Source organism: Emydura macquarii, unplaced genomic scaffold (assembly GCF_026122565.2).
Source record: "Emydura macquarii macquarii isolate MOO-44397 ecotype Brisbane River unplaced genomic scaffold, CSIRO-AGI_Emac_v2 contig_2795, whole genome shotgun sequence".
In the NCBI taxonomy this organism is placed as follows: Eukaryota; Metazoa; Chordata; order Testudines; family Chelidae; genus Emydura; species Emydura macquarii.
The window spans coordinates 577471-591155 of NW_027132932.1; the positions used below are offsets into that span (position 1 = coordinate 577471).

General features: G+C 38.2%; 1 protein-coding gene across 1 annotated transcript in view; it reads left to right on the forward strand.

Annotated features, from left to right (window-relative positions):
* The window catches only part of NELFA (negative elongation factor complex member A), a 33024-nt gene that overhangs the window by 10793 nt on the left and 8546 nt on the right, over positions 1-13685 (forward strand). Inside the window, exons 2-8 of the mRNA XM_067567635.1 lie at positions 1015-1186; positions 2836-2997; positions 4133-4222; positions 10491-10621; positions 11591-11660; positions 12158-12246; positions 13012-13123. Coding sequence (XP_067423736.1) covers positions 1015-1186; positions 2836-2997; positions 4133-4222; positions 10491-10621; positions 11591-11660; positions 12158-12246; positions 13012-13123 — 826 coding nt within the window. The remainder of the gene's footprint in view (positions 1-1014; positions 1187-2835; positions 2998-4132; positions 4223-10490; positions 10622-11590; positions 11661-12157; positions 12247-13011; positions 13124-13685) is intronic.

Consider the following 13685-nt stretch of genomic DNA (forward strand, 5'->3'; position numbering starts at 1 on the left):
TTTTTGAGGTCTAAAGGTACTTGGAAAAGGAAGGGAGAACTGGGATATAATTTAATAGTTTACTATTTTGGTGTAATACTACTTTTTTTTTTTTTTTTTTTTTTTTTTTTTTTTTTTTTTTTTAAACAAGCAAACTGTGGTCAAATAACAAAAGGCCTGTTGTAAATCAATACGAGGAAGGAAATATAGAGTTACGGATGAAGATCTGTCCTTGACCTGTCTCATTATTGTTGGATACCTGCAAACAGTATAAATTGTTCCATGTGTACTGCAACATGTGATCACAGTGGGATATGGAAAGGACTACGTCTTTATCGCTTAACTCTTAGTTTCCTTGCACTTGACCTTAAAACCTTTAATGTTAGGACTGTATATCGCCAATATGTCTCAATAGTGGTCAGATAGTTTAAGTTGTCTCTATTTTCTCTTGTGCTGTGGTAAGCACATGCTGCCTAAAGCCACATTTTAGTTCTGCCAAGACTGGAGAGATTTAAAAAAGTCCATTTTTAACATTCAAATAAGACTTTTGAAAAAAAAAAAATCTGAATTTTCAGATTCCCTCTTAGGGATGGAACTACCTGTGAATGAAGTATAATGATAAATTTCAAAAACCAAAGTTCAATATGTAATTTCAGTGAGATAATTGTATTTACTTTATTTATGCTACCAACTAATAAATGTTTTGATTAGTAGCTGAAATAAACATACTGTAATAAAACTCTTTCCGGCTATAATCTTGTGACTTTTTCCCTCTTTCTCCAGTTGAACTGCCTAAAATAAGTTTTAAAAACACCTTTTCTCCTTATTATAACTGTGTAGCAAAAAAGATGACCCTGGACATGTGGCTTAAAGGCCTTGTTTAACTGTGTTAGAGCACAATAATTTGTATGGGTTCCCCACAGGAAGAAAAATACTGTGCATGTTTGTGCTGGCTTCTTAAAATATTTCCAAATACAAAGTAACCTTCTTAAAATTGTTTCCAATTTGTTGATTTTCTTTTCTTTTTTTTGTTAGATGAAAGGTGCACTGACTGAAATTATCCAGCTCGCTACCTTGGATTCAGACCCCTGGGTCTTAATGGTAGCTGATATTTTAAAATCCTTTCCAGATACTGGCCACCTTAACCTTGATCTTGAAGAACAGAATCCCAATGTTCAAGATATTTTAGGAGAACTTAGGGAAAAAGGTAAGCTGTCTTTTTTTTTTTTTTGGTCTAAAATTACACTGCTTATTTGACATTTTTGTATTCAAACCACCCTGGGTGAAAGTCAGTGAAGCCAGGATTACACCCTGTATGTTCCAGAGTCTAATGCAGTGATATTCAGACTGAGATTCATGAGCTGCAGATGGCTCTTTAATGTGTCTCCTGTGACTCTCTTCAGCACATGAAGTTAAAAGACTGTGATTTAATTATTAACCAGTCTAAGTTATTAACCAACCAGGATGACTTTACTATGCTATTAACCAATTGTAGTTGATAAAATAATAATACTTGGTCAGTCATTTTGCTGTGAGAATTATATAGTAAATGAAACAATGAATTCACTCTACTGTGGATCATTTGTGTAATGTTGATTGCTAATTTGGTTCCTGGAGCACTGAGGTCTGAGTATCACTGGTCCAATGGGAAGCAATATATGTGGGTCTAATCCAGCAGCCATGGTCCCCAGGAACTGTGTCATGTGAGTCAATAGGACTACACACTGAGTAAGGGCTGCAAGACTGGTTCCTATTTGCTGATGTTAGTAATGCCTGTAGTGAAGTAAATTTGATGTATAATTTAATAAGTATTATTTTTAGATTAAATGTGTATAAACTTTTAAAAGATCATGCATTAAAAATTGTTTTTTCTGGTCTGACATTTTTTTTACTAATCTTCAAGGGACTTCCTGTTGTCTGTTTTTTTGTTTTTCTAAAACAGTTGACAAACTTAAAACTGCCGCACAGAGCTTCTCTCCTAATGTATATGTTCATCGTTACCAAAGCATGATATAATGCTTTCTCTCTAATGCTCTGAGCCGCAATGAGCTTGGAGTGGGCAGACCCCTATTTGGAGCCTCACTAAAGATAAGGGTGTAAATCTGTACTTGGAGGGTCCAGCTATTATGTTATGTAGATGGACTGCATCTACACTAGCAGTTCTTAGGAAGTGTCCCACTGGTGCAGCTTCACTTATGATGGCTGCAGTGAAAGCCTTAGGATAGACTAGACTGAGGCAGTTAAAATGTCTGAGCCATGTATATGCTAGCACTGCCATAGTTACTGCTACCAGTCATGCAGTACCAGTGTTAGTGCAACTATCCCGAAATGTGGAAGTGTAGAAGAGGCCACTGAATGTAATGGACAGAAATGGTCTTAGGAGCCAGGATGCAGCAGAGTAATAAAAAACTTTCTTGGAGACAGTACTGCATCCTGTTTGAAAATCGGAGTGATCGTTTGCTAGTAGAAATCTTCACCTCGGTATTTTGTGGTCTGCCAGATTGTGGGTTGGGGGTAAGGGGGGTTAAATGTAGCTTCTGAGAATTAATCTTCAGCTATTTTTTCCAGAGTACTGAAATTTGTACAAGACTTGACTAGACAAATCTAAAATGGCTGTCTTAAAAAAAACATATCTTCTATTTTATTCAATCCTGGGGAGGGATTACTTACTACAACTTAGCTAAAGTTGGCAGGTTTCTGAAATACTGATTATGAGCACAAAAGAAGTTTCCCTTAGTGTCTGAATAAATGTTCAGAAGTTAAAAATCACCTGCACAAACTATACAAAAATTGTTTTGTAATTATCTTTGCAAGAGGTCCTTTTACCCACAAGCATTATATTAACTCTTTACACAGTAAGCGAATGTGAAACATCAGCTATGTTGCCGTTGGAGTGCCAGTACTTAAACAAAAATGCCTTGACAACACTAGCTGGGCCACTTACTCCCCCAGTGAAACACTTTCAGCTGAAAAGAAAACCCAAAAGTGCCACTCTTCGAGCAGAACTCTTGCAGAAATGTAAGTAGTAAACCAGCTAGTTGATTAGATACAGTTACAAACAGGTTTATAAAAAGAAGGCATAGAATTCGGTCTTATTCCTCAGTACAGTAACACATATCTTATCTTCCCTTCTTACAAGAATATGCACCGACTGGCTTTCCATAATACACAACAGTGCACAGAAGGGCAGGACTGAGCCTATCAAATCCATTCTAGCTATAACTGTATTAATAGGTAGTCTTGCTTTTGTAGTCTTAAATGTTGTTCAGATTTGAAGGCACAGAAAAAGGTTTTTTCTTTTCTTTTTTTTTTTTTAAGGAAGGTTATATTCTCTGTTGGTTATATTTTGTAATCAGTTTTAGAGACTCGTAAGGGAGAGCTTTGGTTAAGATGCCTGAGGCTCTTACCACAAAAATGAAATTAGAACTTAGCTGAGCTTTATTTTGCCATATGTTTTTGCAACAGGGAGCAGAGGCAGCCAGCGCATGCTTTCCCTTGCTCAGTGTGCCTACTGTAGGTGGAAACCAAGAGGATTTTAATTAACAGAAGGCAGGAAGTCTAGCCCAGCCTTTCTTTAAATGAATGAACTTAAAATACTGTACACATCACAGTGTTGCTGTAGCAACTTGCTTATACCTTACCTGTGAGTTGATTAATCAGTGTGATTGAATTAAAGTATCAACGTGAGTAGCTAAGCATTCTGAATGAAATTTTGTTTACCTCAACTTTCCCCTTCAAGTAGGTTGTCTATTGTTGATGTTAGCTTGCGTATTTCTGTAACTTGGTATCCTTTACACAACCCTTTTAATTTTAACAAATTTCTGCGGGCATAAGCTTTCATGGGATGCATCTGACAAAGTGGGTTGCAGCCCACGAAAGCTTATGCCCACAGAAATTTGTTAGTCTTTAAGGTGCTACAGGACTCTCATTTTTGCCATATATAGACTAACACGGCTACCCTTTTGGAACCTTTTAATTTTGTTTTTTCCAAATCGTGGATATGTGATTTATTAAACTTGATGACTTCTGTCAATTAAAGATATAATTTCCCATCTTTCACTAGATTAGGCCCTAAAATAATTGTATGTAGGAAGTGCAGTAGTTTACATTTCAAATAAAAATTTGGAAATAACTAAAGCATTTCTCTTTTTAGCAACAGAAACTGCACAACAGCTCAAGAAGACTGCAGGAGTGCCTTTCCATGCCAAAGGGAGGGGGCTGGTCAAAAAAATAGATACAACAAGTATGACTCACTTATATTACTACTTGGTAGAGAATAATTTATATGTCTGTACAGCTCACATGTAGGTAAAATAGTGTTTGCAAAGAATAAAATTGCATGGTTTATTTTTTTTAAAACTGCATTTCTGTCACATCAGAGGATCTCTGTTGTCCTGAGTTAAACACTCCCAATATCTTGTTTATAGGAGTAGTTTTTCTTAATTGTTAAGTGCAGCTACAGCACTGTTAAAAATACAGGGTTAGATTGTGCGGGTAGACTGAGCCTTAAACAAGGGGCAATGCATAAATTGCACTGCTTCAGGAGTAATCTCAGGCATCCCGTTTTAATCCAAGATAGAACAGAAGGGGCAGGGATAGTAAGCTACTGCTTACTTTGAAAGGGTGTGATTTACGCCTCTGTCATCCCTATCGTGACTGTCCTAGCCAATGAGTGGAGAGCAAAGCCCAGGCACTACCCCACTACTCACCTCCCTCTTGTGCACTCACAGTGGGAGTATTTGTCATAAAACAGGAACTGCTCTACACTGGACCCAAGAACTGGCTGAGCAAGGGGGTGGGCTGCTGTGCGTGGCTGCATAAGACAAAGGTACGGTCAAGCCCGGAGAAAGTAAAGCTTCAGGTTTTCCAGATTAAAATATCTATAGAATATCCACTTGAAATGATCGTTTGTTTTCTGGTTTTGCTAGATAAATTCCCTGAAAAAAATTAAATTCTATATTAAAATTGAAAAAAGTTTTAAGGAAAAGGGGCAACATCCCGAAAACTGTTAGATCTTTTATAGCTGTATCTCTCGAGATGTTGAAATCTTGTTTATAGATGCAGGGATCAGATTTTTAAATAAAAATAGATTTACCATTTTGCCCAATGAAGCTCTATGGAAACATGAAAATATAATACTAGTGATGCCTATTAGTGAAGTAATCTTAAACTGACTTTCACAAATGCAAAGGAGAAAATGTGGTAAACATAATATGGGATAATTATTCTAGGTGAAATAGTTTGAAAATCCTGCCTGGAATTTTTTTTCTTACATGTTTAGATGAGATTATATATAAAAATGGTATATTTTGTTGTAATCCTTAAAATAAGGTACAAAACTATCAAACATAATTACCAAGAACATAAATGGTTCTGTGCATTAGAAAGGAAAATACAGATAAAGCCTATCAAACACTCACGCTGACAGATGCACAGAATACCTAGCTCTTACTAAGGATATTATAATAATTGAGAATAGTTGCTTTCTAAATGTAAATAAGTATAAATGTACTATTTTCTTGAAGTGTCAGTAGCGCCAATATTTTAGTGGGGGCAGTAGCACTACTACAATTAAAGTTGCATTTAAAATGTCCATTTTAACAGGGGTGAAAAGAGTACTATAAAATGTCTGTGCTATGAGAGGATCAGTTCCAGGTGTTTGTTGTAATTTATGAACTGCTCAAATTTTCTGTGTCCGTTTGTAGTGGAGGGAAAAAAATTAAGGCTAGTTATGCCTGTTTTTAAAAGTTCTATGCAACTAAAAAATGTTACTGCCTGAAACTTTTCCTTCAGGGCCTTCTTTAAACATACTACAGCAATCTAAAATATGAATATTCAATGTGTGAGTCTTTGCTATGTGTAAAATGGAAGAATATTTGTTAAAAGTTGCATTTAAAAAAACCCAGTTATTTAAACTTTAAAACATTACTGCTTGAATGTTGACATTGATACAGTGGTACTGAAAAGGTTGATGCTGGTATAAGATAAGGTATAATGGTAGCACAGGAGTTATGTGGACACAATTTGCTAAAGTTATACAAAGTTGCACAAGTTATAACGGTACATATACATATATAACGGTCTCACAGGAGAATGACAAAGGGTTTAGGATGATCTAATTTATCAGACATACTGCCTAGTACCAAATTACAGGACTTCGGACCCTAATGAAGTAGATTTCTTTGTCCCACTGTGGAGGACAGACCACAGATAGTGGTGTGAGTCTACTCCAGATTTGGAGCTAATCAAGTTGATTCTTTAACTCAAGTACTAGAGGCTCGTACTTTTAAATCCAGAAGTCCTCAGGTTATAAAGCCCCATGGATACATGTGGGGATTTAAACTCCTATCAAGCTCAGAAGCTTGGGAAAAGCCACCCTGGCCAGGGTGAGTGTGTAATCCATGCTTACAGTGTTTCTCTTTGTATCCCACTCATCAGGCTGTATATGCAAAATAAGCATTGGACCTCTGGATTTTAAAGCTATCCTTTGAGCTAGAGAATTAGGCCATTAGGTCAAAGGTGGGGCAGACTCAAAAAGCTTACTATGAGGAGTAGCCACTATAGGAAACAAAGAGCCTTACAGAATTAGCATTGGTTACACATTTTTTATTAGAGGAGCTGGTTCAGGGAATTATTTTAAAATAACTTACATCTTACAGTGGTGGAGTACAAAATGGTGTCAGTGTATTTTGAATCCTTGTGCCATCAGATGTTGCTTAGTGCACAAACAGCATATTAAATATTGTTTAATACTTTGGTCATACATTAACAAACTGACAGTCAGTCACTGTTGGGCTTGCCTGGTGTGCGGGAGCTAGTCTCACCTTCAGGAGCCCCCGTTCACATGCCCTCCTTTGGCTGACTTTCTGATTCTGATTCTTTCACCTAGTCCCCTGCTTCCTCTGGCAGATTGAGAAGCTTCAGTAAGCTCAGAGGTGCTGGTGATCCAGGGGAAGGATGCTAGCAGGAATGTGTTGTAGGTTACTTAAGACTTTCACAAAGATAAATGTTACATTTAATCCACATGTGACACTTCCTAGAGGTACCTATGGTTGTGAGGCACCTCGGTACCACTTGTCCTCATCTGGGCGCACTGTGGGTTAGTTCCCCACCTTCACCAGCCTCTGGCAACACAATCACTGACTTCTAGACCTCTACAGCCACTGCTGTCTATACAGGTTAATAATAGGGCACACTCCAACCTCCAAGTTCTCCTCATGCCCCCCAGAGTGCCCAACCCCTGATCAATGGACACTCCCAGAATTCCCAGAGCCTCTACTCCCAAAAGGACAGTACACCTCAGTTTACCAGTTTTATACTTTAGACCACAGTTCTTAACACCCAGCACTTAGATACTTTTACAGTAAAAACAAGATATTTATTTAATAAAGAGCAGATTGAAGTGATAGCAAGTAAAAATATTAGAAACAAAGGGTTACATATAACAAAGTTCATAATATGCATACTAGAACTGAGACCTACTTAACTAGACAACCTCTTGTCTAATAAAGTTTAGTTCACCACAAAAATCTTTCCAGCATTTTTCAGCCAAGCCTGGCTATAATGCTTTTTTCATAAAGCAAACACACTGTCAGATTGCTTCCTACATGAAGTATTCAGAGTGAGTTCTGCAGAGTGTATCTACAGTTACAGTCCAATAATCCATTTTCTTCACTTGTAAACTGGATTTCCTCCTGCTGGATTATTTCTTCCTGTAAATTCCCTCTCTCGAAGATTTTACAATCCTTTCATTACCATTTGGCGCAGACTGTAAATGGATATCCATTGTGAACTATCCAATACTCAATTTACATATAGCCAGAAAGACAGATAAACATCTCTTGCCTGAAAGAAACTTCTTTATTACATTCTAATGACCAGCCCCAATTCTCAGACCTTAGGAACATAATTTTCAGGATAGCAGCATGACTCCTTACTTATTATCCGCGTATACATTTCACAGTGATTATGATCACTAGTGTAATACAGAGATTATGATCAATAGTATTACATGGCACCCTTTGACAAACTGGTATGAAGACCCTAGACTCAGGGGATCCCTGTAACCTTTATGCACCTTTTGTCCTCTGCTAGTTGGCACTAAGAGATTCACAGGTCATACCACACAACTGCCGAGGCGGAAAGTTTAGTAAACATTTTGGGCATTTGTCACATGTTAAGTGCTGGCGTCACGCACTCAAGATGACCACCCACAGACAATGCTTAATTTGTGTCAGAGCTGAGCCCCGGCACCTCTAGTCTTGGCAGTTCATAGCCCCGGCACCCCTGGGCTTGCTCCATCAGTTATGAATGTAAAAAAATTGCTTGTGCTCCAGTGCCTAATTGCTTGAGCCCCGGCACCTCTTTCATTACAAATTAAGCACTGCCCACAGATTCCTGGAACACTGGGCATTCCAGGACGTATGGGAAATGCATAACCCCACACCTGCCTGCGTGACCGTGCGTGCACAGCGCATGCAAGGTCACCCTGGTGGGGTGGAGTGGCGCACTTTTCAAAATGTTATCCCCCGTCCAATACTGGACAACACTGGATGGGGGACAAACCAGCAAAAAAGAGGACTATCCAGTATAAAACTTGACGAGTGCCTTCCTACGCACACTGGTAGATTTCAAGGTAGAAAGGTGTGCTTCACACTGAGGACCCAGCGACAGTAGGAGCACAGGAGGCAGACCTACTGTTGGAGTGTAGACGTGCAATCTGCTGCTGCAGCCACTTCTGCCAGCTTCCAGAAGTGCAGGATAGGCTGTGGTGGCATGTTTCAGTAAGCGAGTGATGATGTAGAGTCCCTTGCAGAGGGTTACTCTGGCTGACAGATTGTCATCACTGCTAAATACGGCCAGTTGCTTTTGGCATAGTTATTTTCAATAACTTTTCAACAGTGCTAGAATGTTAGAGACAAGCACCTATTCTCTTCTATTCTACATAGCTTGTCAGGCACACTGCACCGTCTCACCATCAGGAAGGTCTACGCAGCCAGAAGCAGTTTCAGCCAATGCAGTTTCTGGAACTACAGTTTGTGCTCTTTACTGCCCTGTCTCAACCAGGCAGTGAGGCTGCATAATCAGTGTCTGATGACAGGGAGATGTAAAGATATGCCGTTGTCTGTACAAGTGCCCTCACAAGAAAAGGGAGGGTGATGGAATAGATTTCTGCATAACCTATGAGAAGCTTCAGACCATCTGAATAACTGCTCAAAACCATGCTAGGATCTTTGAGACGAAAGAAGAGAAGCACCAAAATGCAATCATATCTGCCCGCATCATCAGGATCTGCAAGAGAGTCTCAAAAGCTTATGGTCAATAGCATCAAAGGCTGCTGGCCAATCAAAATAAAAATTATGCCTGGAAACCCGAGTTCCCTCCATCCATAGGAGAAGATAATCAGTCAACAAAATGAATTGGTACACTCTGTCAAACCCAGGTCAAAAACTTGATTGAAAGCAGGAAAATAAGGTAGAACACCAATTACTTTTGTCCTCTTTCTCAAAAAGGGGAAGGTTGGAGACAACAGGATGGCTTCTAACTGCTTGTTTGACTAATGTAATAGCCAATATGTTGCTCCTTCCCATAGCATAACTTCTTCATAGCTTATGAAAACTAAGCTAAGTGCTTTCCTGCTTTATTTATATATGCCTCCAAAACAGACATCTAAAGCATATTCAGGTTGCAAAGTCAAAGACTCAAAAGTTAGGAAATGTTCGAATTAAAGCTGCTTATATTAAAACTTAATTTGGCACCCTTGTGTGCATGTATTATGATACAGTCTTTAATTACATGATACATACTCTTATTTTCCACAGGGCCCCATCTCATTCAGGGAATGGGTAGTTACCCCATGTTTCTTTTATCCTCCACATTCAGTGTTTGCCCTCCCTACCTCTTCTCTTATGCAGTCCCACCAGCACCCTCTGCTCCTATCCACCCTCATCATCATGTGCTGTACTCCTCTGATGCTCTCCACCCTCTGTCTCCTGCAACCCCTGTGTTTCAGCCAGAGATACACAAATAACATGGAAAATTTCATCTCAAAAGGTTAAAGTGTGGCAAAGTTATAAGCAATGAAAACTGGTCATATCATGGAAAGCATCAGGCAATCTTAGCTATAGGAGGTGCTACCAGCTGTGCCTGTAATTCACCTAGATTAAATACAGCCCTTAGCAGTAAGGAGAGCTTGATGTAGTTCAGTAGCAATGTGTCTCTTTTAACAAACTGCTTTATTTAAATTCTTGTACATGAAAAGGTATCCTTATGCACCTAACTATGTAATAATAGTGGCTCATTCTTAACCCTTTGAGTCACAAACTCTGACCCAGTGAACTCCTTTTATTAACATTTTTACAGGCTAATATAAATTCCATCCAAGAGGCTTTTAAAGCTACCATACAAGAAATGAGAAGTCTCTAGAAATCCAGAACTCATCATTCTTTTCAACTAAGTGGACGTTCATTACAATTGCTGTTGCTGATTTTTTTTTTTTCCCCACCCCAAAGCCCCACTCAAAGGAATACCAAAACAAGCTCCATTCAGGAGTCCCACAGCACCTAGTGTGTTTAGCCCTGCTGGAAACCGAACCCCTATTCCTCCTTCAAGAACACCGCTGCGCAAAGAAAGAGGAGTGAAGGTAGGTAATAGTCTTTTTAAATACTCTTACATTTTCTCATCAGTCTTCAGCTCCTGGTCAAAAAGTGAACTATAGTTTGCCGACACTGGGTATAGAGCAGTTAATATTTTTTATGTTAGTTTTCAAAGTATTTAATCAAATACTACAAATTAAGTACTACTCTTAGGAAGGAAAAAATCAAATGCACAACTACAAAACGTGGAATAACTAGCTAGGTTGTAGTACTGCTAAAAAGGATCAGGTGGTTGTAGTGGATCACAAATTGAATATGAGCTAATATGTGATGCAGTTGCAAAAAAGGCTAATATTCTGGGGTTTATTAACAGGAATGCTGTATATAAGATGTAGGAGGTAATTGTCTTGCTGTGCTCAACACTGGTGAAGTCTCAGCTGCAGTGTCCACTTCTGGGCTCCACAGATGTGGCTAAAATGGAGAGAGTCCAGAGGAGAACAACAAAAATGATAAAAGGTTTAGAAATCCTGACCTATGAGGAAAGGTTAAAAAACTGGGAGGTCTAGTCTTGAGAAAAGAAGATCAAGAGGGGATCTGTAACAGTCTTCAAATACATTAAGGGCTGTTTTAAAAAAGACAGTGATTAATTGTTCTCCATGTCCACTGACGGTAGGGCAAGAAGTAATGGACTTAATCTGCAGCAAGGGAGATTTAGCTTAGATATTAGGAAGAACTTCCTAACTGAAAGGATAGTTTAGCTCTGAAATAGTCTTCCAAGGGAGATTGTAGAATCCTCATCATTGGAGGTTTTTAAGAACAGGTTGAACAAACACCCTGCAGGGGTGGCTTAGGTATTCTTTGTCCTGTTGTGGCACAGGGAGCTGGACTTGAATGACCTCTCAAGGTCCCTTCCAACCCTGCATTTCTGTGATTCTGTGAAATACCATTTGGAAGGCATTTAAATTCAATGATGAATTGTAAAGTAAATGTGGCCTTTTTTTTTTTTTTCTTTAAAGCTATTAGATATCTCGGAGCTGGATATGGTTGGTGCTGGTCGTGAAGCAAAGAGAAGAAGAAAGACTTTAGGTTGGTACAGCATGATGTTTGTAAGGTGTTTAAATGTTAATAACTGGACTACCTTGAAAATAAGATCCAGGTATATCCTATCAATTTCATTTTCTTAAATTCCACTTTTCATTAAAATTAACATAACCTCAGATAGGTTTAAACTTGAGGGGAGATTCCTCCTCTTGAATTAAAGGTAGTTGTGTTTGTTTCTGAATTCCATTAATTAAATTGCCAAGTGGCTTCTCTGAAGCTGGCCTGTTCTGTCTGATTGCTCAGTTCAGTATCTTGGTGAAATGTAAATTTTGTGGTTAATTTAAGCATCAGCTTGATTATGAAACCACTTGGGTTCTTTTTCTGAAAAATGTTGATTTTTACCAGTATTGCAACACGTGTTTTCTAAGTATATTTTATCAGAATTTTTTAAAATCTTTTACATGGATCACTTTTTAAAGTCTAGTTCAGGAATTAGGAAAGTTAACTTGAACTAACTAACCCCCTTATTTTCTATCCAATAGATACAGAAGTGGTGGAAAAACAAGCCAAAGAGGAAACAGTAGTGGAAAATGCGACTCCAGATTATGCTGCTGGCCTTGTATCTACCCAGGTAGGACTTTAAATTGTAGTGAATATAAAATTGTGCTGCATAATGCTGGCATATTTTATTCTAAAGATTAGTTCTGTATTATCTTTAAAGTTTACCTCTAGGTGAAAAATTATGTTGCAATGATTCCAAAAAATATTGTTCTATTCTTGATATATTTTGCTAACAATATACAAATGAACACTTAAATGTGTTCTAGGAAAAATGTAGTGAGAGCTCTTTTGATAAATGTGATTTTAGGGTTTTTCTTCTCTTCTGAGGGTTAGAAGGGGAGGCAAAGAGTTGTGGAAGCAGAAAGGTGGATTATCACTGCAAGCTGCTAATTCTGTATAAACATCTCAGGGAGTTCCTGGTGTTCTAGGACTTGTCTGCAGAGGGAAGTTGTCCCAGTAAAAGGTAGGCTGTGAATTCAAACTGCACTAATTACACCAACATAACTCTCTTATACCAGAATAAGAATGCCTGTTTCCAGTTCAGTTTATGTTGCATTGGAAGCAGTTTAAGCTAAAATGAAAAAAAAATTTTGTTCTGGAATAAAAGTGTCTGTGTGTGGGGTGTTACTGATAAAATTATAGTAGTTAACTATTCCAGTATAACTATACTTGTATAACTGGAAAAATTTCCCATGTAGACAAGTTCTTAATCAAGTGTCAAAAAGAAAGAGAAATAGAGAAATGACAAAGTTGACATGGTATGTAATGGGTCAGAATTTCCATGCAGTCATATCATATGGCTGCAAAACTCCAAAACCTATTTACTGTTTTACAGAAACTTGGCCCTCTCAACAATGAGTCTGCACTACCTTCTACAAGCTATTTGCCTGCAGCCCCCAGCGTGGTGCCATCTTCCTCCTATATCCCAAGCTCTGAAGTGCAGCCAGGTAAAATAATAGGTTTTGCTACTGCCACTTCTGTTAATACATTGGTTCTCATATACATTTTTACTGCCATTTATTTGCAATTACAAATGCAGGACATGATCCTTCAGCCCTCCGTGGTGTAAGTAATCCCATTGAGTTCAACAGGACTATTTGAGTAAGGGTTGCAGAAGAAGTCCTGTAGTTTTTAGTAACAAAAGACGTATCATTTACATTATTTTTAAAAGACAATTCTTACTTCAAAAGTAGCTATGAAATCACTTTTAGTTGTAGATCTGACTAAGGCTAAGTTACTCTTTATCCCCTTAAATGGTCATTTGCTTGGCTTTTTTATAGGCAATCTGATCGTAAGCCATTAGGAATGTACATTGGTCCAAAGATTGTTTTATGGGTCTGGGTGTGTGACAGAGAGCTGGACACTTTCTCAAGTGTTAAATAATAATTGTATAATTTATTAAAGGCTAACTACTTTAACACATGGTCTTCAACCACATCCTATCTTTCTTTACACCCTCTAACATTTTTCCTGTGCATTTTTTTGAAGGTCTATTAGGTATAGTTGAGC